Below are 25,730 nucleotides of genomic sequence, written 5' to 3'. Positions count from 1 at the left end.
GCTATGCCTGCATTCAAAGCATGTTTTCTTTTGCATTTTTAGTGACCTTGCCAATCTGGCTTCAAAAAAAGCAGCGGATAGAGGTTTGTGCTGACTCTGCTGACTTTCCGTAAGACAAAAGGCTGGATCATTAGCCATAAGGAGCCGAAATGTGACTTGGCAAGCAGTCAGGGTTTATGATCAAACAACTTGTCAGTGTGTCCTGTCCAAACGAAAGGGTGCAAAAAAATAATTCAATAGAGGATCAATCAAATTTGCGAGCGATGTAACAAATACTGCTGATGATGCAGGATGAGAAATTCCCCTCAGGACCCTGCAGTTCATTTGGATATTTGCTCTCCTTCTTGCACGTTCCGGTACGTGACACCACTGACTGCGAAATTACATTTCATAAAAAGGGTGGCTGTTTTAGGCATGTTGAAAAGAAAGAGGTTCTTTTTAATCTTTGAAATGCCTTAAAAGTGACAGAATGCTTTCTCCTGCCAAGATGTAAGGCTTAGACAGGGAGATAAATATGCTGTGGTCAGCTAAGTGTATCTAGTGAGCGGCGAGGCAAATTTAATAATGTATTATCATTTGCTGGCGAAGGTGAAATCTCCTTGTCCATCACAACATGCCAGGCTGCTTCATGTTACCCTTCATTTCAATAGAGAACAAATGTGTTGCAAAGACACGTGCACTCACAGGGGGGTATGTTGATTTTTCCTGGCACAGTTTTTACCACTATTTTCATTTAATTTTTTTTTATTTCTGCATCCCTAAAAATTCAGACATTTTTATGCCACCTTTTTTTTATGCATCCCCCTTGTAAATTCTAGGTGCATATATGCGCATCTGGAGGTAAGCGAATGCGCACTGCTGTGAACAAATTTACCTGCTTGCCCTTGGACAGATGAAATGTAACAATTAGCAAAACCCATTTCTTTTCCACGCTAATTTGCGATTCAAAATACAAACACAACAGAGCAGCTGTCGCAAGAAGGTGAGCTTGACCCTGGCGTTGTTCCTGTTTTGTTTTATCGTTTGCGTGTATGTGTTTTTTTTTTTCTTTTTCGTATTTCCTAAGCAAGTGAGCTTGACCCTGACATTGTTCCTGTTTTGTTTTATCGTTTGCGTGTATGTGTTTTTTCCCCGTATTTTTTAAGCAAGTGAGGACTACATAGTGCATCTCTGATTGTCCAGCTCTGTGTTTCTATTTCGTAAACAACCATTACAAGATGTCACCAAGACAACACTTTACTGAGATAAACAACTGTAAATATACGCTGCACATACGGCGAGCCGTGTTTCTTCTTTGTACTGCTATCTGGAGCCCTATTAAAGTGTAGCCCTGCCAGGCACTCAGTCTAATAGAGCTCTCTTATCATGGTGCTGAGTTGGAGTTGACTTGCGGACATGGTGAGTCAAGCCTTTAAATTCCGACTCTACTGTAATTATAGTCTGATACTTAAGGCTTTTATATCCTTTCACTGTGAAGTAAATCAGTCCTAATAAAACAGAATGTGGGGTGTAGGCAAACTGCTGGAAGACTAATTCTCTGCTCTCTTATGGCTTTACTTGTGTGTTTTAAAGCCTGCCTAAGTATTCCAGTCACCTTGACTTTGCAGCAGCTGAAACCCCGGAGAAGCTGTTGCTTATCCACCCAACCCCAGCCTGTCAATTAGGTGTTTAAAAATTAATCTCTTTAACTGGAAACACCATGCCAGCTTTCTTCCATCTGTAAATGGAGTGTTATTAATTCAAGCAGCACAAAGCCAGCGCTATGAATAATATTATCAAAACAGATTTCCACACGTTTAACACAACGCCCGCTTTTAAAACCCCTAAGTATTTTTATAACTGTGAACCAGGCGCAAATGGATTTGCATCCATTTTCGCACCCTCTTGCTAGAAAGAGCAAGAGCAAGTCAGACTCTGGGCTTCCTAAGCTCTGCTTTTACCAAAGTTTACATTTCCATTTACTTTTTTTTTTCTTTTTTTTTTCTCGACTTTCATTTTTCCTTTTACAAACCACTCAGTATGTTGAGACAGGATTAGCACCAGACTCGGCTATAGAACGAACACAACAACATCCTCGTTCCCTGTAGGAATGCTGGGCAATACAATGATATTAATATGTGTGCTCGTCTTCAACCGATATGCGCCTCAGCGATCCTGCAGCAGTCACCATGCCATTGTTCAGTGGAAGAACATTTGTTCTCGGTTAAGATTTCTGTTGAATCTTTTCACTTTGCTTTGAATTTTTAATGCATGATTTGTTTGTGAAATACAGGAACCATTTACAGGGTACATCGGGATAGACAGACAAATGGACAGATATTTTAATTCCAAATTTTGGTTAAAAAACTGTAACAAAATGTAATCATTAAAAATATATTAAAATCATAATTCATTTCTATAGTCCTGGAAATCGGACTCATGTACAGTGCTGCCTTTTCTCAAAATGAAATTCTCTTAGCTTGGTTAGAATCTAAACTTGTGAAAAGTGAGGTTTAGGAAGCCACGCTCTCTCTCTCTCTCTCTCTCTCTCTCTCTCTCTCTCTCTCTCTAGCATGAATATGTGAAGATGGATGGATCTGACTCCACTGGCAGCTGGTTTACAGTTATAAGTACTTTGGGGGTTTTAAAGTGGGAACACTGTGCGTCAATTATTACTATTTACCCATGAGCTAACTATTACATTGATTATTACTCTTTACAGCCATGAGCTAACTATTACTAATTTAGCCATGAGCACAAACACTAGAAATGAGTTCACGTGTTTTAAAATCTGTTTGAAATTACAGGGTCAGTGATAGCTTAGCAGTTGGGTTGATTGAGAGCCACCCTTGAGCTACTGAGCTTGATATGTAACCCATAACTGCCTCGAAAAATTGGATTCTGACTTGAGACATTTTGAGTAACAATCGACACCTGGATGAACACATGTACTGTAAATGATTGACAGCAGCATGCAGGAACAGCTGCACTAGGTGAAAGAAGCATACATACCGTAGATTATTACTTCAAAGAAAGTTATAGAGCCAAGATAACGTGGTCCTTTAATGATACCACAGAGATGGAAGGTGGGAATTATTAATGCTACTATATGTTATATAGCTTATATACTTTTTTAGCTGTTAAAGCATTGAGTTCCTGGTTAATACCTGTGTGGGGTTGTGCGTGTTCTCTTTGTGTTCATGTGGGTTTTCTCCTGGTTCCAATAAACATGCCCATATGTGAACTGAAAATACCAAACTGCCCTCTTCTTGTTGCATAGTTTTTCAAAAAGTGACCTCAAAGCCTGCAGCCTTTTTTTTTTTTCTCTTTTACACTTTTTTCCTACTTCCCCTCGGTCCATAATTCATCCCATTTCCAGACTTAATCACTGCAGTTCCCAAATTTGTAAATAAGAACAGCTATTCAAAATTACCAGACAAACAATAAAACCCTTGAATGCATTTGCTTTTCAAACATTAGGGCCAATTAATTTGCAAGCATTTGAGAGCACTAGTTATCCAGCCTGCTTTACCTTTTTAATTAGGTTACACAACCCTCTCGCTAACATCAATTGGGTGTCTGTTTACAAGAAAGAAAGAAAAAAATTCTCCACTGTTTAGTGAAGACTGTACTTCAAGGTGCACTCTCATAGAAACAAAAGCAGCACACAGGGGGTTGGTTTATGCCTGCATTATAGGCGGTCAAGCCTTTAATCCTCAGTGGTCTGGTAACGACATATCGTCTGCATTTATTACATGGAGGAGCACGGTCTAAAGGAGAAAGAAAAAAAGCGCTGACTTTGAACAAATGAACAAGCTGACCTTTATGCAATAAATATGACAGGAGGAGACGTCTTCTTCAGCTTCGATGTGCGTCAGAGGCTCTTGATATGAGCAGTCTTCTTTTTATTTTCCCCAGGTGGTTCTGTCCCATCTTTTAGAACTTTTCTTATACTGAATTTGTTGTAGCGCTTCACCATTTTTTGTGACTAAATTAATGTAACCCCTAAAATACTAACATTTGCAGATTTGCTTTTTGATCGCATATGAAACCTTCACCCTAATGTCTGGTTCTTTTTTTGTCCCTGAGACTTAAGGATTTATAAATATTACCTGCCTGTCTACCTATGTCACTATCTTCAGTGTGGCCTTGAGAATACATTTCAATTTATTAAGGCAAAGCAAAGTACTCATTATTTCAAAGTGAGGGGAGCAGAGTGACACGCAGAATTGGTTATTAATGGCACGGCTCGGCCACGGGGCAGCTGAAATTTAATGATACCCTACATGAAAATATGAGGGTGTCACTTTCTCAAAAGTCATGCGAAATGTCAGCGTTTTAAGGTCCTGCCGCTAATTTTATGGCCGTGCACAGTAATGTCTGGGAGCGCATTTAGGAAACACGTTCCAGTGGCTGTGCTGATTATCCCCTTCACCTTCTCGCCGCTCCCAAATGGGTTTGTGCAGCAAACGATTTAATCTGTAAGTATAGAGAACATTTACAAAAAAATTGAGCGGGAAACACAGGTTGTGCATTTCGGAGACATAAAGCCCTCTAAGCGAAATGTTACCTGTTAATCCAGGCCTGACTGACTCCAGCTCTTGACGCTGACTCTCAGCAGGAATTTGGTAATGGCTAATTTTCATCTTGGAATTAAAAAGCGGAAAAGAGCGAGACGGAAAAGGGTAAGGAGGCAGGTATCTGCCACCAGAGCCTCCTGGTTTAATATCCTGCCGTGCCACACTGCTCATCCTGTTCATGTACACAGCATATGCACCTTAAAGTCATTCTGAGAGAATTTATTCAGTATAGATCGGTCCACACGCTCAACGTGTACACTCACCGAGAAAATTCTTTATTTTTTTTTCTCCTTCCTTTAAAGGTCTGCCTTGCTTTTATACCATTTAGGCATGAATTTGCTTTAACATAACTGTAAAATAGGCCAGAGTGCCACCACTATAAATGACGATAGAATGGTTAAGCTGTAACACAGGTGAATAAAATAGCACTTTGCTATAAAAGCAGTGAATGCAGCAAAGGCGCGAGGGGAGAGACGGGTGTGGAGATTAGTTCTTGTGTAGTGCAGGGTTGTCTCTATTTATGAGACTGAAAGGTCATAACCACTCCCCCGGAAAGCGGCAACTTCTTCAGCCCCATTGGCAGGTCAAATAAAATGTAATTGTCTGCTGAAAGCAGCAGCCGCCTTTGCCGAGAGCGAACTGACATCCTCCAGATTTTAGCATTCTGTTCTCCTGCTGGGAGGAACATGGGTTTGCAAGGACACAGGCTTCACCTGTCAATATATCAAAGTGACTGGCCAGGCCAACCAAATGCTACCATGCTCTCTCTCTCTGTTTTTTTTTCTCTCTCTCTCTCTCTATTGTGCTCTTAGTATCTATCTCTTTCTCTCCATACCTTTGTTGTTCTTTCTTCCAGCTCACTTAGTTTTCTGCCTCCCTCCCTCCCTCTCTCTTTTTCTCCTTCGCTCCTTCCCTCAGTGGCTGCCCCTCTCTCTCTCTCTCTCTCTCTCTCTCTCTCTTTGTCTCACACTCTCACTTTCTCCTCCGGCTCAGTGCTGAAGTTGTGCTGTTTGAAAGGCCCACTGGGACCTCAATTCAAACAGTGCAACTCCAAACATATGGCAGATTTTCAGCTCCCAAGGTCAATTAAAAACTATTTATTGTGAGAATGTTACTAAATTTCCCTTGGTTTTCTTGCAATTTATCATGGAGTGCCTTGTCTATCATATTAAAAATCAGTTGAGTGGCTTCTGCTCTCTTTGTTGTGACTTTCCATCTGAGATATCAAAGTGTGTCAAGAGGGGACTAAGATGTACCCTATCTTCTGTTATCATATGTATCTCTCTTTCTCTCTCTCTCTGTCTCTCTCTCCCTCTCTCTCTCTCTCGTGCTCGGTTTCCTTTGCCACGGCCGCGTCCGAGTGCTGTTCACAATACAAATCTAATAACATGTAAATTGGAGATAAGCCTAGATCCCTGCAAGTGATATTTTTACATTCATAGTTTGTCAAGTCAATTCCTAAGCCCCTGTTTTAGCAGCACAACACATAACGACTGAGAAAATTAACTGGAAAGGTGATTTATCACTGCAAGCATACTGTCAAGGACTCCTGCGGCTGCCACGGGAGGGAGGGAGCGTATGCGCGTACGTCTGGATGCGAACGCTTCGAGAGAGTGTCATTTTAAATTATGGCATTTTATTCAGAATGCATCGTATTTACAGCGTCCCATTTTTATTTGTGGCTCCTATTATCCTGCAAAACAGTTGTGCATGAAATGTTATTTGTGACACGGTTGACCCGAAAGGATCTCATAAGGTTTTTTTTTTTTTTTCCTCCCTTCTTTTTTTTTCATTGGGTAGAGCTGAGCTCGGACCTGTCACAGCTGCTGCTGGCAGCCCCAGTGGAGAAATATCACCTGGAAAACGCAGCGCTCTCCTCCACTCTCTCTCCAACCCGCTGGCGTCTGCCACTGTGAGAAATAAACAGCCAGATACAGGCCAAAACTGAAGTGCACGGAACAAGGAGGGAATTAAGAGAACACAATACAAGTTGAGAATGGCTAATGTGAACGTAGGATGGTGGGAGGGGAGTGAAGGAGGAGAGCATTTGCTTAGTATATTAGTGGTAATTTTCAGCTTGAGTTCTTTGGTTGCATCTGGGTTTATGTTATTTTGAGAGCTGAATTGGTAATTTGAGAGGAAATGCGGTGTTCGCTTTGTAATGCGCGACAGATTGTTTCCCTGTAACAAAGCGCTCTGAAGCACCCTGTGATCCAGCATTGTGCATGCGGCGAACCCCTTGCTGTGTCCCAAGCAGAAGTTGGTTAAAGCAATGATGTATGATTAATGCCAAGACGAAATATGGGACAACAGTGGCTGCAAACCAACTGCAGTGCCTCCGCCATCCAAATCTCGCCGTATTGTTTCGCTCCTTGGCATTTGCGGTATCAATGCATTGGAAAACACAGAGGCTGTAAATATACCCTGAAACCATTTCATGATCTAATAATCACATCGGTTTTATTTCCCCCAATACACTCACTCCTTTATCTGCACACGAAAACCAAGCCATTGAGTGGCAGTAATAACCTCTCCAAAAGTGGACCTTGTTTTTTTTTTTTATTTATGAAATTAGATTAGCAGCAAATGTTTATCCATTAGGCAGCCATCCATTGTCGGTAATGAACCGGAGGGGAAGTGCTGCTGAAATTTAGGGAAAGGCTGCTGGGAGCTCCTCTGTGGAGGCGCAGCACTCCTTTTAGCCTCCCCCTCTTCCAAGAATTGTAAATTATCGAGCGTCGATACTGGCGGCTGAGATTTGACTGTTGGTTCGCTTGATGTTTCCAGGGCATTTGCAGATGCTTGAAATAATCTCTAATGTTTTTGCTCAATCTGCTCTGGAGATGGATGAAATAAATACTTTAAACTAATTAATGTAAGACCAGCTGTTACCAAGCCTTGGCTGGCATTAGTGAATATTGATGGGAGCAGTGGGTCTCCTCCAGTCTTGCCATGTTTGCGCATGATTTAGAGGGCCATACAAACACGTATTAATTCTGTATGAGAGGCCCGCTGTGGATTTGAGTGCCAGATCCGATACAAAGATTTTTTTTTCTCCTCATTTTCTCCCGTTGTTGTTCATAATTAATAAATAAATGCGTTTAACAAAATTGATTCATGACAACGTGACAATACGATTGGAAGCAGTTTATTTTCTGTCTGCAGCTGCTAAAGCTTGTGCGGAGAAACTGAGTGGCTGCTCGCCGTGACAATGTGAAGATAGTGTCATCACTGGACTGTGTGGAGGGAAATGATTCTGTGGTTATGATGCTACAAGTTTGTATGTGTGTGCAAGTGTGTGTGGGAGAGAGAGATAGAGAGCAAAAGGAAGACAGAGAAAAGAGATAGATGTAGAGTTATGATGGCATGCGCAGCAGATGGCAGAGGTCTGCCCTCACGAACGTGATGAATGGCGGATGATGTCATCAGGGCTCTGACATGCTGCAATTGCTCCTCAGAGGAAGCAAAGCCCCGCTCTTAGCTCTGGGTCTGATCTCTGCTTTACATTTCAGACACAAAGGACATCTGCTTAGTGTCCACCCTCAGATTTATGCTCTTTAAGATGCTGCCTCCACCCACAGTACAGCCTAAAGAGGGCTGATGGATATTTTCTGCTATAAGAAAAATGTGTTCGCTATATTTCATGAAGTAGCATGTCTCTCAGTAGGATTAGGATTGGTTTCCACAGCTCTTAAAGGTAAAAAGCCACTGTAGAAGATTCCTTAGTAAAAAGATACCATCACTGTGTATGTTAAAAATAATACAGTGATAGGAAAGTATTATTACGAACAGTTTTACTGCAATTTTTCCTGACTTTTTTTTTTTTTTAATTCCTATTCTATATACAGCTCAACCCATTTTATGCAATTTGTTTGAATATGTAACAGGCCTGTAATAGTTTAAAGAAGAGCATTACATTAACTAAATCTCCAAAGACTTTGTCATGATCCAGTAATTGATTCTATTTTTGAAATTGAATGTGATGACCATTTTAGTTTGTACTTGCTTTAATAGGTCTAGCTCATGCTAAGCCCCAGTAGATTCTTCTTTTCTTTTTTTAAGTGCTAATCTGTGTTTAGGTCTGTCAGACTCTTTTCCATTGGGAGTTAGCAGCCACCTTTTTACTCAGCACTTCTTAGCCCCTAGTGTTTATGCCACACGTTGGGAGACCTAGAGAATGATTCCTGCAATGTTTTCCTCTTCTGTTAACACCTATTCAGAGTTACCCTTGATTTTAGTCTGATAACTTCTGCCTCTGTCCAATTGATTCCTAGCATCAGCCTTTTTTTTTATTTAAGGATTAAAATCCATAAGTCCAAACTCACAGTGCTTCTTGTGCCAGAGGAACTGCTGTGGTGTTGCAAGGCACTAAATGAAGGTTCACCTCTTTGTGCCATATGGTCTTTGTTGGAGAGCCAGGGCTTTTAGTAATCAAGGCCTGCCATATGCATCTGATTGAGTGTGGCCTCTTCATATCAGAGAGTTAGAGTGCCATATGGACTGGGCAGCCCAGATCTCTTATCATATTTATGCCCTGGACAATAAAGCAAATGACCACCAGCGTAACAGTACTAGAGTAGAACCACTGATGGTGCACAGGAATCTCATTACATGCATGTGAATGGAGACTCTTGAGCATCGCTAACAGCCACACATACAGTAGCATCAATAACAGCATTGCTTCCCATGACAGTTCCAGAATGGGTTATCAATCATTTCCAGCTGATCGGGCTTGCTTGTATAGATGTTAATGTGATTTTTGCACAAACAAAATCCAAGTATAAACACCAATTGTGAAAGAAAAAGAATGATTTATTCCATGCTACATGCTTGCACTTGATATCTAATGTGTTTGTTGCCTACAGTTGTGCTGAGTGTGTATTTCTTTGCCTTTGCCACCAGAAGAAGCCCCGTTGTGCACTCCAACAGCAAGAGACAGTTATGAGAGGTTGTCGCTGGCAAGTCAGGCTTTACCACCAGGGTTCCCATCTCCTTTCCTGTTTCCTGATGGGCTGTCATCAATAGAGACCCTACTGACCAACATTCAGGTAAGCATAAGATGATCAACTCAGTGGATCTTAAGGAGCTAACCTGTAAGAATATTGATTGATTCAGGTGTTATAACAGTGCAAACCTGAGTAATTTACTTCTAATGAAGTTGGTCAAAATGGGCAAAACCGTCAAATATAATAGTAATAGAATGTGACAGTAGGTCCAGTTATAGAAAAATAATGTATACCAATCTGATATGATGCAACCTAACCCGAATTAGTTTTGAAGTGATTTTTTTTTTTTGTAATATCATGTCCTGTGGGATCTTATACAGTACCATAATTATTTACCAACGATTACAGTTATTTGTAGTTCTGTGTAATAAACTGGAAACTCTGCAAGACAGGTGACCTTCTGTTATCGCTTATTGTAGGAGCTATAAATTGCCACTTATTCACAAGCTTCTATTTTTCCTCTCTCTTGAAGTTAATAAGACAAATAAATAAAGTGCAGGTTGTCATGTTACTGAAAAGCCAGAAAGCAAAAAAGTCCACTACTCTTCACTAAATCCAGATAATCATCTGTACTCTATGTACAGTGATATCACAGGTTTTTTTTCTGTGTGCTATCTTAACAGTGTCTATTATTTTAGATATGTTTATAGACAGCCAGAGGTGCGAGTGTGTATGTGTGTGTGTGTGTGTGTGTGTGTGTGTGTGTGTGTGTGTTGATATAAATACAGAGCGCACTCCAAGAGCATTACGCAAAATGGACATCATAACCTCAAAGTGATTGTGCCGTTAACCCGATCAGGAATATCAATACTGAACACTAATACTTGGGTTGCACCAGATATAGTACTGACTCTACAGTACCCAGGATGGTTTCATCCAGTGCTCCGTTTTTATAGTTTCCACAAATGGACAGTGTTATTTTGTCCAACATTGTTGTTTCCATGCAGACCAAAATGAGTCAGAAAGATGAATGCCATTGATTAGCATGGCCTGTGAGACTAATGATGTGAGTACAGTATAGGGAGTGCCTTTGTCCTCAGTGTTCTTGTGATAGGGACATCAGAGCCATGCTGCTCTTGTGGCCTTCCTGATAATTAGCCTGAATGTGCAGAGTCCTCGCAGCCACACGAGTTTAGTTAGTCATCTTTAATCATGATTCTGGGCTAACGTTTTGATTGAGCTTTCATATATACAAGTCAACAAAAGCAATCCAGGCAGAAAATTGAGATAAAGGAACTTAGTCTAAATTGGGGTCATAACAAGGAACAATTAGTATGATATAGCCCATTGCATCAGCCTTAATTGCATGTGTGTGGGAAATAATTGTTTGGAAATGGTCACAGCACCATCAAAACTGCAAATGCGCAATGAACTGTATAAAAGTTGCTGAGGAAGATGAAGTATTGATAATATTTAAACACTTTTTACTGAAACTTCTCTGGCTACAGGTGTATGTATGATTTCATGTACATTTCAAGTTCAAGTGTTTCTCTATATCTAACCTTTAGCCAAAACAAGTAACACAAATCATTTTATCTATCTTTCATATGCCTTTCAACAACTGGTTCAAGGTTACTGCATAATTTACTCTAATACACGTACTGAGCACTTTATTAGGAACACTATACAGTATTAACACTGAGATTAATGGAATGTTTCTTTTACATCTTCATGGTATGGATTCCACAGGATGTGAAAAACGTTCCTTAAAGATTCTAGTCCATGTTCACGTGATTGCATCATGTGATTCCTGCAGATTTTTGTGGAGCACTTCATGCACTTAATCTCCTCTCCTACCAAACCTCAAAGGTGTTCTACTGGACTCAGATCTAGTGACTGCGAAGGCCACTGAGGAAAACTGGACTGGGTTTATAAAACCAGTCTGAGTTGACTTGTGTTCGATGACATGGTGCATTATCAAGCCGGAAGTAGCCATTAGAAGATACATTGTGTCAATGATGAGACGGATATGCTGAGCAGCAATACTCTAATATATGGTGGCATATAAGTGAAGATTGATTTTTATAAACAAAAAAACAAATACCCACAGCATTACACAACCTCCACCAGCCTGGACTGTTGACACAAGGGAGGTTGGATCCATGGATTCCTGCTGTTTTTGTGGCAAGTTTTGACACCATTATCTTTGTGCATCAGGAGAAATAGTGATTCCTCAGATTTATTGAATCTTTGCCCAATGCAGCCTCAGCTTTCTGTACTTGGCTGACAGAAGTGGAACACGATTGTTTTCTGCTGTTGTAGACTATCCAACCTATTTAAGGTTGATATGCTTTTTTACTGTACATCTCAGTTGTACAGCGTGGTTAGCAGACCTTTAGTAGCATTTGCATTAGCATGAACCAGCTTGATCATACTTGACTCTTTTGTCCTCCTCATTAATAATTTACTATATTTCCATCCACAGAACTGCTGCTCACTAAAAATCATGCCATTGTAAAAATCACATTTTCCCCTCAACTCTGATGGTTAATGTGAACATTGCCTGAAACTGCTGGCTTGTATCTGCATGATATCATCCACCATACTGCTGTCACACTATTGGCTGATTAGATAATTGTATGAATGAGCAAGTGTACAGGTGTTCCTAATAAAGTACTCAGTGAGTGTATATAATCACTCATAATTGGTGATTGATTAAAAATGATTAATGTGTACGTCTTGCCTAAGCTCAGCTGATTGTGTTTATGAGTGTTTACACACTTGCATGCAGTGCAGTCAGTGTGTGTGTGAATTGTAAAATACGTTCCTGGTGCCGTTTTAGGGCCTGCTTAAGGTGGCTATCGATAATGCACGCGCTCAGGAGAAGCAAGTGCAACTGGAGAAAACCGAGCTGAAGATGGAGCTGTTTAGGGAGAGGGAACTTCGAGAGACTTTAGAGAAGCAGCTGGCCATAGAACAGAAGAACAGAGGTACATACATTCACACTTAAACAAACAATTGCATGAGTATGTATTAGTATTGTTTGTATTGGTGCTTTAAATATCTGTATCTGCGACCAGATTTAAACACAACGTTTTTCTTCACAACGTGGGTGTGGCCTAAACTTTAGAATATATACAATACATACATATATCTCACTTGTTTACTATTTCCGTTTGTACACGTTTGCAGTAATGTCTAATATATTTACTTAGTTTACTACAATATAAATGTAGTAGTAGCCTAATATTACACCACCCCAACAATGATCCCGACACTAAGAAAAAAGAATTGAATGTAATCACTGTTTGCCCTACAAGCTTTATATCTAGATGCCAACTTTTTTAAAACATTTTGCAATATTTTGTACTATTATCACTTGCTTTTGCCTTAAGAGTTATAAAGCATTATTTGTTACCATTTCTTAAGAAACAAATATCAGAAGAATATCAGAAATGAGACAATTTTATAACCCCCTGCAAATCCTGTTCATTGTACAGTTGTACGGAACATCTGATCATGCAGTGCTCTCGCGTGCTTGTGAGCACATTTCATATTAATGTAATTATAAATACATAGGTGGAAAGTAGTTTGTATGGTGAACGTTTCTAAATGTAGCACATCATGTCTCAAGGGTGAATGATGGCTTTGTTCATGGTTCAGCTAATAAATTACAGCCATCCGTGATTTAAAAAAAAAATAATAGAAAAATGCTCTTTACGTTCTACATTGCCTCAAGATATAGTCGCTGCTTTGCTCTCTATTTCTGTAGTAGCATATCCAATTATAAGTATATATAGTGATCTTCATATTCCTTTGTACACAAAAATGCCACAGAATACAGCTAAATTCTCATGTTCAGTGCATTCACTTACCATAATGAATCACGTGGAATTTAATAAGGCGCTTTCTCATAAGCATCCTAATAATCGTGCTGAAGCCCAGAAGCCGTCTGCTGTTTTATAATGTCAGAGACTGCTTTTCCTTCTTTTGAAAACGTTTCAGTGAAACTCATCTCATTGGCATTCTAACCTAGGTTAATCCAGGTTATCGGTGGCTCAATTATATCGCTAATGACAGAGTCCATTTTCACTCAACAAGAACATCCCGTCCCCCTGCCTCGACATTTCTGCGAACAACACAGCCACGAACATGTTGAGAATCCTAAACTGGGCAACTTGCTAATACAGCCAATATATGTCTATGTGTGTGCATGTGTATTATCATTAGCAATCATTCAGAAGCGCTTGAAGAAGGAGAAGAAGGCCAAGAGGAAACTGCAGGAGGCGCTGGAGTACGAGTGCAAGCGGCGGGAACAGGCAGAGCAGACTCTCAAACAGAGCTCACCCACAGAGAGTCTTCGATCCCTGAATGGTGAGGCCTGACACGATATCAAAGTGCCATCTGAAAAAGGCCTGGGTTCAAAATGTGTACAGTATAAGTGAAACGTGTAATGAAGTGTGTAGTAAGTGTGACATATATAAAGTTGATTTAGAAAACTTTACTTTTTGAGATCTTTTAAAAAAAATATCTATTAATAAAAAAGAGGTTTATTCATAAAAGCTGAGGTAGGAATAGGATTACATTGTGCAATGACAGGTTTAACAACTAAAGGCTCTGCTTGAAATTATACAAAATTAAATGAAAAGGTTAAATGTACTGAAGAATTGCAGGACTAAAAGCTCTAATCGTCACCATTCTGTGATTGTTAAGGCTCATTCATGTACATTTGCAGTTTGCAATTTGAAATCCTGATGTTCCCAGATGCAAGCATTATCCTGAAAGAAATATTTGTAGCAGGATATTTTATTTAACTTCATCAACTTGCTTGAAAGATAGTGGGACTTCAAAACAAACACTTTCTTGGCCATATAATCGCTTGACACATTTGTCCCAAATCTGGTTTGTTCTGACGTGATTGAGCTTGCTGTCAGAATCCCATGTGAAGATTGATTTTGACTTGTACTTGAGACGTGCTCTTGAAAGCATTACGGCTGTGTCCTCGACTCCAATATAGCTCAGTAAAGAGGCCACGATTTATGCACCATAAAAGACTTCTGATGTATCACAAAAGCATCACGTTTGAGGTCTTGCCTGAAGAATGAAGCACAGGTTCGGTTTAACATGTGCAAAAAAAAAAAAAAAAAAAAAACATTATAGTTTATATACACAACATCTCTCACCTAGCCAGTGGTTTAAACTCTTATCGTGCCATATGCAACACTGCCTATATGCCCTCCATCCATCATGAGAAACGATGTTCAAAAAACTTTTCTAATTAAGTGCAGATGTCATGGATGTTTAATCGTCATTATCCTTTCATTTTGCCAGACTCGTTGACCCAGGAGATAGAGACTGACCGCAGCAGTGGCAGAACAGATGCTGAAAGGACAATACAAGGTACATGTTTTTGAGGAGACTATAAATCTCTCTCTATGAGCCTTAGTTTCAGCCTGCTGTTCAAGCATGCAGCCTACCATCTGGGCCACAGCTCTCACAGTTCAAGAGGAAGGTCAAGATCACTGGGATTCGTCAAGAGAACACTTTGTTTAAAAAAAGTAAAAAGGAAAATCATTTTTGCTAACAAATGCGTGTATGATAATTTTATGATGTGTGCAGTAAAATGATAGGCATCAAAGGAAAAAAAGGTGCTAGATTGATTGGGCTGTTTAAAAGATTCACCAGTGACACATTTACATCAATTTTTGTGGAAGCACGAATGCAACTATTTTATTACAAACATAAGCAGCTGGGAATTTAGTGCATTCACAAAATTAATGTGAATTATAAGTATAAAATGGAACATTGTTTAAGGTCATTCCACCTGAGAAATAAAATAATGTTTAATTAAAGAAATAATTACATTTAGAATGAATTTTAATTAATAATAAAATATAATAAGAAGAAAAATAACGAAATCTACACAGTTGAACTTTTAGTGACAAGAAATCATCTTTATTCACTTAATTCCACACCTATAGCGGGTCCACTACTGGCATGTTTATTCATATTCATTTTTTTTATAAAGCTGTTCTGCATGTAAATTGTTTATAGGCCAAACAGAAAAGATTTACAGAAGTATTCGTAAAGCTGATTTTTAGCGCGACACAATTATTTCCATAGAATTTATAATCGCAGTGTGAACCTGTGCAGTTATCTAATTGCACAAAGGTTTCCTTTATTAAAGGTAATGTATGCATAGTCAGTTAGTTTTTGTGACGTACTGTATACTGCAGATAACTCATTCTAAGTTTGTCCAATCAAAAACTTTGTCTGTTAGTGAATTATTTATTTTAAATGAGTGGTATATTGGTTTTCGTGACCAGGGAAGCGTAATCTGGTGCTTTTTGAATATTCATCACTTACTCACTGTCTATACCGCATAATTCTGTATACAGGGTCCTGGAGTCTATCTCAAAGGGACTTACGGCACAAGGCAGGGTACACCCTGGACAGGGTGCCATCCATTTCACACACTCACATGGTCATTCACTAATTATGGGCGATATCTTATTTAGCCTAATCTGCATGTCTTTGTACTGTGGGAGGAAACCAGAGTACCCGGATTACCTGGAGGAAATCCACTAAGCAGAGGAGAACATACAAAATCCATGCACACAGACTCTAAAGTGGGAATCGAACCCGGAACCAGGCGACACTGCTACCCGCTGCCCTTTTTTGAATATTAATATAAATACTTATATTATATATACTTATACTTAATATAATTATTAAGCACTTGCAGGTATCATGCAAAATGAACAAACATTGAAAAGACTTGCAAATGCCGTCACATAATACTTACCGAAGGCCAGGTTGTAAAAAAGGATTCAATAAGCACATGAGGCCAGGAACTATAAAGCATCATCATGCAACTCTAGTATTTCTACTTCTACTAGCTTTTATCCATTTTTATAAAATATGTATTGAATATGAATATGTAAAGCATATGTATCGAAATAATTGATCTAATATGTATTGAAATAATCATAATGTGAGTGTTTAATCAATTTGTACAACCCTACTGATTCTCTTCAAACACACGTGTGTTTGTTAATTACTAAGCACATTTATAGCCCAGTAGATTTATATAAAGTGACTGCCAAAGAACACCATAAAAGGCAATGCTCACAGAGAACTGAAAAGGACAAAATGACGACTAAACAGTGAAAGAGCGCCTGCTAAGCATGGCATGCGCTAAATCTTTAAGTAATGAAACTTAGCCATTGTAGTGCATCAGCTACCGTAGACACACACCGACTTTCCATCGTTTTATAGGGTGCTATTTCCTAATTAAATGGCTGGTTTTATTTGTCTTAATTTATGGATTTGTTTCGGCTTGTTGTTTTTTTTCCAAGCCCGTAATATAAAATGACTGAGTTTAACAAAATGTTAACGTCCATATATAAAATTGTAGAAACTAATGTCTATTGGTCTAATGTGTGTAGTTGTATCATTTGGAGTATTTGTGGTTCACGTTAGCGTGTCTCCATTAACTGAAAGTGTTATAGGACATACTGTAGCTTGTTTTTTTTTTTTGTTTTTTTTAGCTAACTAATGAATACCATATCTATTATGTTTCTTGTGAAGATTCTCCCTACAAAAAAGGTTTACAAACATATTTGTTCATATCTGGGTTGATAAACGAGTCCCAATAATAAAGTATGGATGAATCAGCTTAAATGATTCATTTGTAAAAGAAATCACAAAATGACAATAACTACAATAATACTAGTTTAGAAAAGAATGGATAAACAAAGCTCGCAAACAGGAAGAACCTGTACTGTATGTTTATTTAGGGTGACAGTGTGAGAAGTGATTATTACAGTTACAATATAATAATTAGCCATATCAGCTACCTGTATTTTTTAACAACAGAAAAACAGCATTATCAACTGAATACTGGTGTTTCTACAAACTGGTTTAGTTTAAGTTACACCTCAGAAATGTCTACGGTGTAACTCTAAGTTGTTGTCAATACGCTGCCAAAACCTCTGCTCCGTGTGTCAGATGTCCATATTGCTTTTGATTTGCAGTGCAGCAATAAGCTATATCTTTAATCTTTAATCTTGTAGCGGAAGATACGCCAGTAGAAATGTCTGGAACCTGGTGGGTTGGGCTCGTTCTGTTCCAAAGGTAGACAGATAAGATTATAAGTCTTGTGCACACTATATTTCGAGATTTTTTATGATCAGCAGATAGTTACTGCTCATCAGACATATCGAAGTCGTAACCGAACTCGTTCTTCCATGAACATGTGTAAGAGTCAGACTTAAATTCATTTAGCCGAACAGTGTGTCAGAGAAAATGGAGATTGATGCTGCAGTGTAACTAATGACTACCAGATGACATTTCTTCTAAAGAGGCCTGGCAGACTCTTCTAGGCTGCATTATAGGCACACTTTATAGGAAGGATCAAAGTTATCCTCTGGGTGAATGCAGGTTTTCTTTTATATGGCATATACTCTTTTACTGTAATTGAGAGTCGTAAACATTACTTACAAACCTTTAGTATTTTTCTAACATGCTAGAAATGCAGACATAGTCCAGGTAAATTACACATGATTTTTTCCATTAATTTATTACTTTCATCCCCCCAGAGGTGTCAACATTCTTGATTTATATGTAGCATTTGTAATTTTTCTGCAGTAATAGAGGAAATCTTACATGAATCAGCATTTATACCAAACATGAACTGACTATGAATAAAACTTGCCCAGAGGAAAATCAGTAAGCCTGAACAGAAAAGAATTTTGCCCACTTTACTGAAACACAAACTGTGGGATGTAACGCCCCCCCCCCCAAAAAAAACAAACAAAAAAAAACGTATATTTGTTTAGGTGAACTTTGACCTCTAAATTCTCAATTCATTTTTTGCGGAAAAATAATGGAGAAGCTGTTAATTAACACTCACACTGGACTTTTGCTTTGCTATATTTTTCACTGTGTTAACATTAGCCACACACACCCAATTTTTTTCTTTTTCAACATTACAATATCACACCTGCCAGAACTAATATGTAGTGTTGATGAATGCAGCTTTATGGTTTTATTTAATTGGTTGATCAATGTGTTACAAAAATATCTGGATCTGATTGGTAGGCGCAAAGATGTGTTACTACTGTATTTTAAACATTAAAAAAATGCAATCAGTACACACTGTACGTTGCTCAATAATATAAGCTAGGATGGGATATAGGTTGTGTTGCAATATTTGTTTTTTTTCTGTCAGATGTTCTTGTTACTGTAGTACTGTTTGCATCTCTACCATGCTGCTATTACAGCAGATATGGGGGGAAAGCAAAAAAGAAAATCTGGTTAATAGAAATCAGTTAGATGCTAATTAACTAAATTAACATCCATCTAATTTCAATTACCAAACAGCAAGAGAAAATCAAACTGCGAAAAAAAAAAAACTAAGACTGTCTCTTTGTAAGGTTTTCTGTTGTGGAGATGTGTACTTTACCTCAAGTCGTACATGCCTAAGCATTTAAACTCAAATAAGTGCACCCAGCAGCGCCATGAGAACACCACCCTTATCACTGTGCCTGGTCTCAATTTCCCTTTGAAAATAGTCTGTGGAAATTGCTATGAAATGTGGGAAATGGCATGTTAATACCCAGTCACGAGTAAAAGCCCCATAACCCAGTTTGATTAGCCTACTTAAAAGATATTTTTGTGAAGGAAGGATTCAATGAAAGGAGTCTTTTAACCCCACTAAATCAAAGCTCACTGCACTGATAACTAGGGCCTGAATAAATTTGTTCTAGAACTTAAAGTTATGCACATTATTATAATAAAGTTTTTATGTTGAGGATTAGTCGTATTTTTATGCGTTAATTGTTATATTTAGAAGGTGTCAGTTTAAGGGCATGTAATAAAATCCAAGGATGTTGTGTATGACAGAATAACACTCACTTAATACTGTAGGTTTTTAGTACCACAATCTATTAAAATCAGCACATCTTCAAGGAAAACCTGGACAGATCTCGACATTCGGTTGTCGTTCAGTTATCTAAACTTGCTGCTCCCCAAAGAATCACCCAAATGCTTTACATACGATACTGAATATTTATTATATATAAATATACTCCTGCTTAAAAGTTTGGGATCAGTTTCTAACTCCAGGGTCGTTTCTGATTTTTATTTCTTTCTACCTTGTAAAACAATGCTAAAGGCATCCAAAATATGCAACAATCTCTTCTGAACACTTATTGTTGAGATGTATCTGCTACTCATGATCTGTAAAGCCTTTATAACGGTTCTAATCTGAGGTGCTATTAAATTGGTGATTTCCGATGCTGGTAATTTAATGGTAAATTAACTCCTTCTCTGTTTTCGTCTTGCCTTTCTGGGATGGTCTTCATGATTCGTCTGGTCTTCATCATGGTGCTAAAAGAATTTTCAAATACTGTTCTTACAAGAACTACAGTATTCCAGAAAGGCTGACCACTCTGTCTTAAAATAACAACTGACTTGTTTTATGTAACTGTTGTTGTTACATAATTAACTGATTTCATATCCCCAGTTTTAAAATCAACAGTATTGTTTTAAATTGTAGAAAATAAAACACTAAACAAAAACAAAGAAGTTTGCAAGTCATCCCAAATTTTTGAGCAGTAGTGTATACAGCCATAACTTTAAAACCACCTAGGCTTTTGGTTCTGCTTGTGCCACCAGAGTAGCTTTGGCCGCTCGAAGCAAGACTCAACAACGCCAGGCTGTGATGCAATGGGTGTTCTAGTATATAGTATTTATAAATACTGTATATAAATTATATACTGGTAAATTTGTAAGCAATGTTATTCAATTCAGCTGGTGTTAATGTTAAGGCTGATTGTTATATATTCATATTTATATTTATACTTGTATTTATTCTTAAGACAAAAAATGATCTAACCGATATATAACACAGCACAACATAAAAGTGTATCCCATAATTTCACCTCTTCTCAGTATGAAAAAAATAATAATAAGGGCATAATTTCAGAGAACTAATTATTTCTATTTGTCTTTTGTCACACTCTGTAATTCTGCTACATTAACGCGGTCTGTGTTTATTAATTGCTTTTCCAGCGTTTTGAATCCATTCCAAGAATAAGCTTGCCTGTTTTCCTTGGCCTTGTGCTTCTGGGAGAGCATCTTGCCACTAATTCCTAGCGATAACGTTCATAATATCTACTCAGTATCTCTCCCGATTCTCGCTTCCTGCCTCTTGATGTGTGCTGCAAGTTTACACGACCCTGTGAGGAGAGATAAAGTTCTTTGTTGCAAGATTAAACATCAAAACAGTTAAAGTGAAATTAAAATTAAATGAATGAGTGTCACTGAAGCAAAAAAGGCCATAATTAATGGTTCCCTTAATTGTCTTCATAAAATATTTGCATGGGCATAGTTTGCATAATTTACATGTATTAATTAATCTTTCAAAGGCATTTTATGCTGAGAGAAGCCAAAAAATTTCCTTTGTTTTATTTAGCATCTGATGAAATATTTATTCTCTTTAATGAACTTTTCATCTTGATTTGAATATAAAAATTGCCAAAGTTTTAGCATATTTTAATGAGAACAACATTAACAACATTAGAAAACAACATTCCGGCCATATGATTTTGTCCAATCCTAAAAAAGGAGACAGATTTTTATTTCATTTATTTTAATTTTTATTCTGTGATATGCATTATAGTTTACCTGCAACTTACTGAAACTAAAAAAAATTACTTACTAAAGAATTAATATGTTAATTTGGAAAATTTGCACTTAGTTTCCTGTGAAACAGTTGCTTCCAGGCTAATATATTTCTTCAAAAAAGGTTTTCTTTTCCATTCTTGTTTCTCGGCCTAATAGTACTTAGCATAATACCATTATGGGTTTTCTTTAGCTTTATTAGTAATAAGCCACATTCCTTCAGCATGACATTAAAAAACTTTATGTATATTGCATTTTTTTACTAAACACATTTTGTTAAATACTTTTCTAACTCTGCTGCATGTCCATCTAAACATTTATTTTTAAAACCTTCACCCTTCGCATATGGGTATTAAAGCTTGTTTCTTTCTTTTAGATTAAAAACAGCCTTTTCCTCTTTTATTTTATATACTGTATGTAATTTCAATTAGTCCTATTTTTTTACTCGTACACCAGATATTTTTAGATATATTTTTACATTTCAATGCACAACTTTCGGCCACATTTTAGATCTATTGAATAAAATCTATAAATAAATAAAGTCTAAACCTTTAAGTCCAGAGTAAATAAATGCTAAACAGTTCCCATTTAGCTGTAACTTCTACTCCCACACCATCAGGGCTGTAGCATGCAGCACAATTCACACAGTAATGACTTTTACAGTGTTGGTTGAATGGTGAGGGTCAGAGTGCATTACGTTAGAGACTCGGGTCTTCTTGCTGTAATTAGCCCTACTGTTTGTCTGTCTGTGTATCGTGGCTTTGTTGTTTTTCACACAGTACACCACATAGCCAGGCCACAATTAATCAAAGTTCACAGGGTTCCCGAGCTTAAATTAATCAACCTTTCTTGTAGCGGACACCAGATTATTAGCGAGAAGCAGAAAAGTCAAAATGTTGAGATGATTTATGAGCACATTGTTTACAGTCCAAAAACAGACGATTTTATTTGCGCAGAGTCCCAGCACACATTCTGTATTATAACTTAACACGTTTTGTATAAAATAGGTCACCTTGAGGACACTGCTGTGTAAAATATTCCTATTCTCGTCCCATCACAGCAAATGTTTCATTCGCTATCGTGCTTTCTCACTCTGTCGCCGCCTTATGTATTTTGGGTGCTTTTCTCTTTCTAAACTGAATTATTTAGCTTACACTGCCAAAAAGAGGGAGCGTTGCTCAAAGACAGAAAGGCAACGTCTCAGGAACACAGGAAACGTTCGAGTAATAAACGTCAAACAAGCTCCTGAGCCATGCCTAACAGATGCTTTTACCAACAGAGGCAGTGAGCGGCCGCTGTTCACTCAGGCATGCGCCCACTGCGAATGTTCCCTGCAAATGGACAATGCTCATTAGATTGCAGGTGCTGAGAGAGAGCAGCTTAGACGAATGGCTGCCTTTTTCAATAAACACTTTCTGCATCTAGGAAGTGTCATTTATAAAGCATTTTACATCATGAGTGCAATATAATGTTCGCTCAAGTGTGTTAGAAAAAATCTCTTAAACATATTTGGCAGTGAAGGAAAGTTTTACTGCATGGAATACTCCTTTTTGTCTTCTAGGCACTATTATGTTGTATAAGTCATGTTGTAGCTCATCAAGGTTTTATGGATATCTTAAATGCAATTAACAGATTAATTAATACCTTAATATGAACAATTTATTGTTATTATTATTCTAAAACATGAGATATATGAAATATAAATAGATTTTTATATACTGTACAGTACTGTAGGTGCTGTGCAAAAGTCTTGAGCCACCCTTCAATTCTTAAAAAAAAAATTTTTTCCAGAGAGTTTTTTTTTTTGTTTGTTTGTTTTTTGTTTTTTTTATGTAGTCTTGAGTCTCCAGGCTTACTCTTTTGGCTCTCATTTTTCGGCAAGTTTTTGGCTGAGGCTGTTGCATAAACTTTATAAATTGTATCTTTAGGCATTTTGCAGCCTGTCACAGTCTTTAATTTAATCTACATCATTTAATTTAATTTATTATGAAAAAATGAAAAAAAAATTATGCACAACACTGTGCATACTGTACATGCATACATATATACATACATACATACATACATACATACATACTGTACATGCATACATACATACAGTATATGCACATACAGTATGTGTAAAATGCTAATAGGATACACTTGGCAGTTACTGTAGCACTGTTGCCTCACACCTTAACGGCTATGAGTTTAAATTCCACCTTCAGTCTGTGTACGGGGGTTTGCACGTTCTCCACTTGTTTGGTGGATTTCCTCCAAAGATATGCATTTCCAAATTGCATGTAGTGTATGATCCCATGTTAGTGTGCTTGCGCCCTGCTTTAATTTTCCCACCCCATTCAGGGGACCCTAAATTCCCTGGGATTAGGTTCAAGCCCTTAGTGACCCTACACAGGATAAGTGATTTGGAAAAATATATGAATGAATGCGTGAATAGATAAATGAATTAAGGAACAAAAAAAAAAATGGCTATGCTAAAACTTTAGGTCAAACTTTCATATGACCATGGTGGAAATATGAGCTTATTCTTAATCAAAATAAAGCATATCACATATATACAGTATTGCAATATATATTATAGATGATTCTTATCAAACCCATGTTGCTTGTAGGTAGTCTCATCTTTACATGCTCCACCCACAGGCCAGAATACATCATGCAAAATATTTAAAAGAACAACATGATGAGGAGACATTATGATAGATTTTATAGACATTATGATAATGGGTAGTCACTGTCTGTCAACTCCACATATTTGGTGGTTATAGTAGGGATGTGTGATTGAATGATATGACTGATATTATTGTAAATTATGCAGCGTTACAATGCAGAGTATTATAAGATTTGTCAGTATGTTTATAATGCTCAAGGACACATTTTATGACAGAGACTGACTCAAGTTAAAATGATGGCACGCTGCCATACCGGCAAAACAGAAACAGTACACTGTGCTGACTCTCCGGTAATTTAATTTCATTAATAATTTTTTAATTTAACTTTGCTTTTGAATGTGTGAAACCAGAGAGTGTCAGGTGTATGTATTTGGTGAAATAGTGTGAAGTCAGTGTAGATTAGCAGAGAGGTGAAATGAAGTAATAATGAAGTGACAGTAGTCACTTGGTGTGTAATGGAAGTTAACATTGACATTATGTGTAACATAAAATTATGTGAGCTTCTGCCATTCATTTTCAGTAGGCTTTCTGTTCTGAGTTTAATACATTTGTAGTATTTTGTAGTTTGTAGCACTATTTTTTTTTATTTTTTTTTTTTGTCTGTTGTCCCAATCTCACTGGGCAGTTTCCTCACTCATCTTTATTCTTTTTCTTTATCTACAGATGGACGACTATTTTTGAAAACTACAGTAATGTACTGATGGGACGAAGTGGAGGACTTAGGAAAATGTCTCGTATGAAGAGTTGAGAGACATCATATGAAGTGTGCCCTCTCCAAGGGGCTTTTTAGTTACAAAAACAGGTCAAGCTGATGACAGAGGCTCCATGGAAGTGACTGAGTTTGTTGCGCGGCCTAAAAGGAGGGCCGTGACAGAACGTAGAATTAGGATTCTTCTTTTACATCCAGTATCAACAATATTTCATGACTGATTAACGATGGGGTTAAACATGTCAGCAGTTCTGAAGGCGACAATTTGAGCACAGTAAAATGTACCGCGAGGTACACATGATGATTATACTCACAAAACAATCCACAGCACTGAAGATTTTTATACTGTATTTACAACCAGCGAGAAAGCTTTAAAAAAGAAATTCAGATCTAAACGGGGTTTTTGTTTTGTATCGAAAAAAAAAAATGTTAAAAACCTTAATGTCATATGTTAAAATTCCTAGCTTCGAGAGAAAAAAAAGCCTCTGAAAATGTGAATTTGAATATATGTTGATCAGTAGTAACGACTAATCTTTGCGTTAAATGTTTTCTAAATTAGAAAAAAAATACAATCAAGTTTCATTTTTATCATTGTTGTACATACAAGAACAAGTACTAGGTTAACCTGCTCACTTTGTTATGTGTATATAAAGTAAAACGAAAAAAAAGAAGGTATTGTGTATGCAGTAGATCTATTAGGAAAACCAATACCAACATTTATATTGAATTTATAGATTTGTTTCTGAGCCATTGTTCTTTCTGATAGCTGCCATTACGCTGAGGAAGCATGCAGGCATGTAAATGTTTGTCCTGAATTCCTGTTATTCAATAAATACTTAACTGTGCTGAACAACTACATGTAAACGGCTGGTTCTTTGACACACTCATATAAAATAAGACGGCAACAACTGCAGACCTGTATCTCCTGGTTGATGTCTTATATTTCTCCTTATTAGGCTCCCAAGCACTCTGGAAATGTTATCCAAATGCTCAGGCTTTAGTACAGAACAACAAAAATCCAACGCGAAGGTGACACTTGTAAGAAGATTTATATCTTCTTTTGAAAATGTGTTTTGGAACAAATAAAATAACTTGTTACATTTAACATGCTATAAATTCTGTATAGCAATGCTGTCAAAGTCACAACCATGAACTG

The 25,730-nt window shown here is 37.6% G+C and overlaps 1 protein-coding gene across 3 annotated transcripts in view; it reads left to right on the top strand.

Moving 5' to 3' along the window:
- Window positions 1-25,430, top strand: part of dachd (dachshund d) — a 121,526-nt gene extending 96,096 nt beyond the window's left edge. For 2 of the 3 annotated variants that reach the window (XM_053496733.1, XM_053496730.1), the window contains 5 exons: window positions 9,462-9,607; window positions 12,348-12,495; window positions 13,736-13,879; window positions 14,837-14,905; window positions 24,529-25,430. In XM_053496733.1, coding sequence (XP_053352708.1) covers window positions 9,462-9,607; window positions 12,348-12,495; window positions 13,736-13,879; window positions 14,837-14,905; window positions 24,529-24,566 — 545 coding nt within the window. In that variant the 3' untranslated portion in view covers window positions 24,567-25,430. The remainder of the gene's footprint in view (window positions 1-9,461; window positions 9,608-12,347; window positions 12,496-13,735; window positions 13,880-14,836; window positions 14,906-24,528) is intronic. The other variant, XM_053496732.1, reaches the window with a different exon arrangement.
- The last annotated feature ends 300 nt before the right edge of the window (window positions 25,431-25,730 follow it).

Source organism: Clarias gariepinus, chromosome 5, assembly GCF_024256425.1.
Source record: "Clarias gariepinus isolate MV-2021 ecotype Netherlands chromosome 5, CGAR_prim_01v2, whole genome shotgun sequence".
Taxonomy (NCBI): Eukaryota; Metazoa; Chordata; class Actinopteri; order Siluriformes; family Clariidae; genus Clarias; species Clarias gariepinus.
The sequence above is the reverse complement of the archived record's forward strand: the minus strand, read 5'-3'. Positions and strand labels throughout refer to the sequence as shown.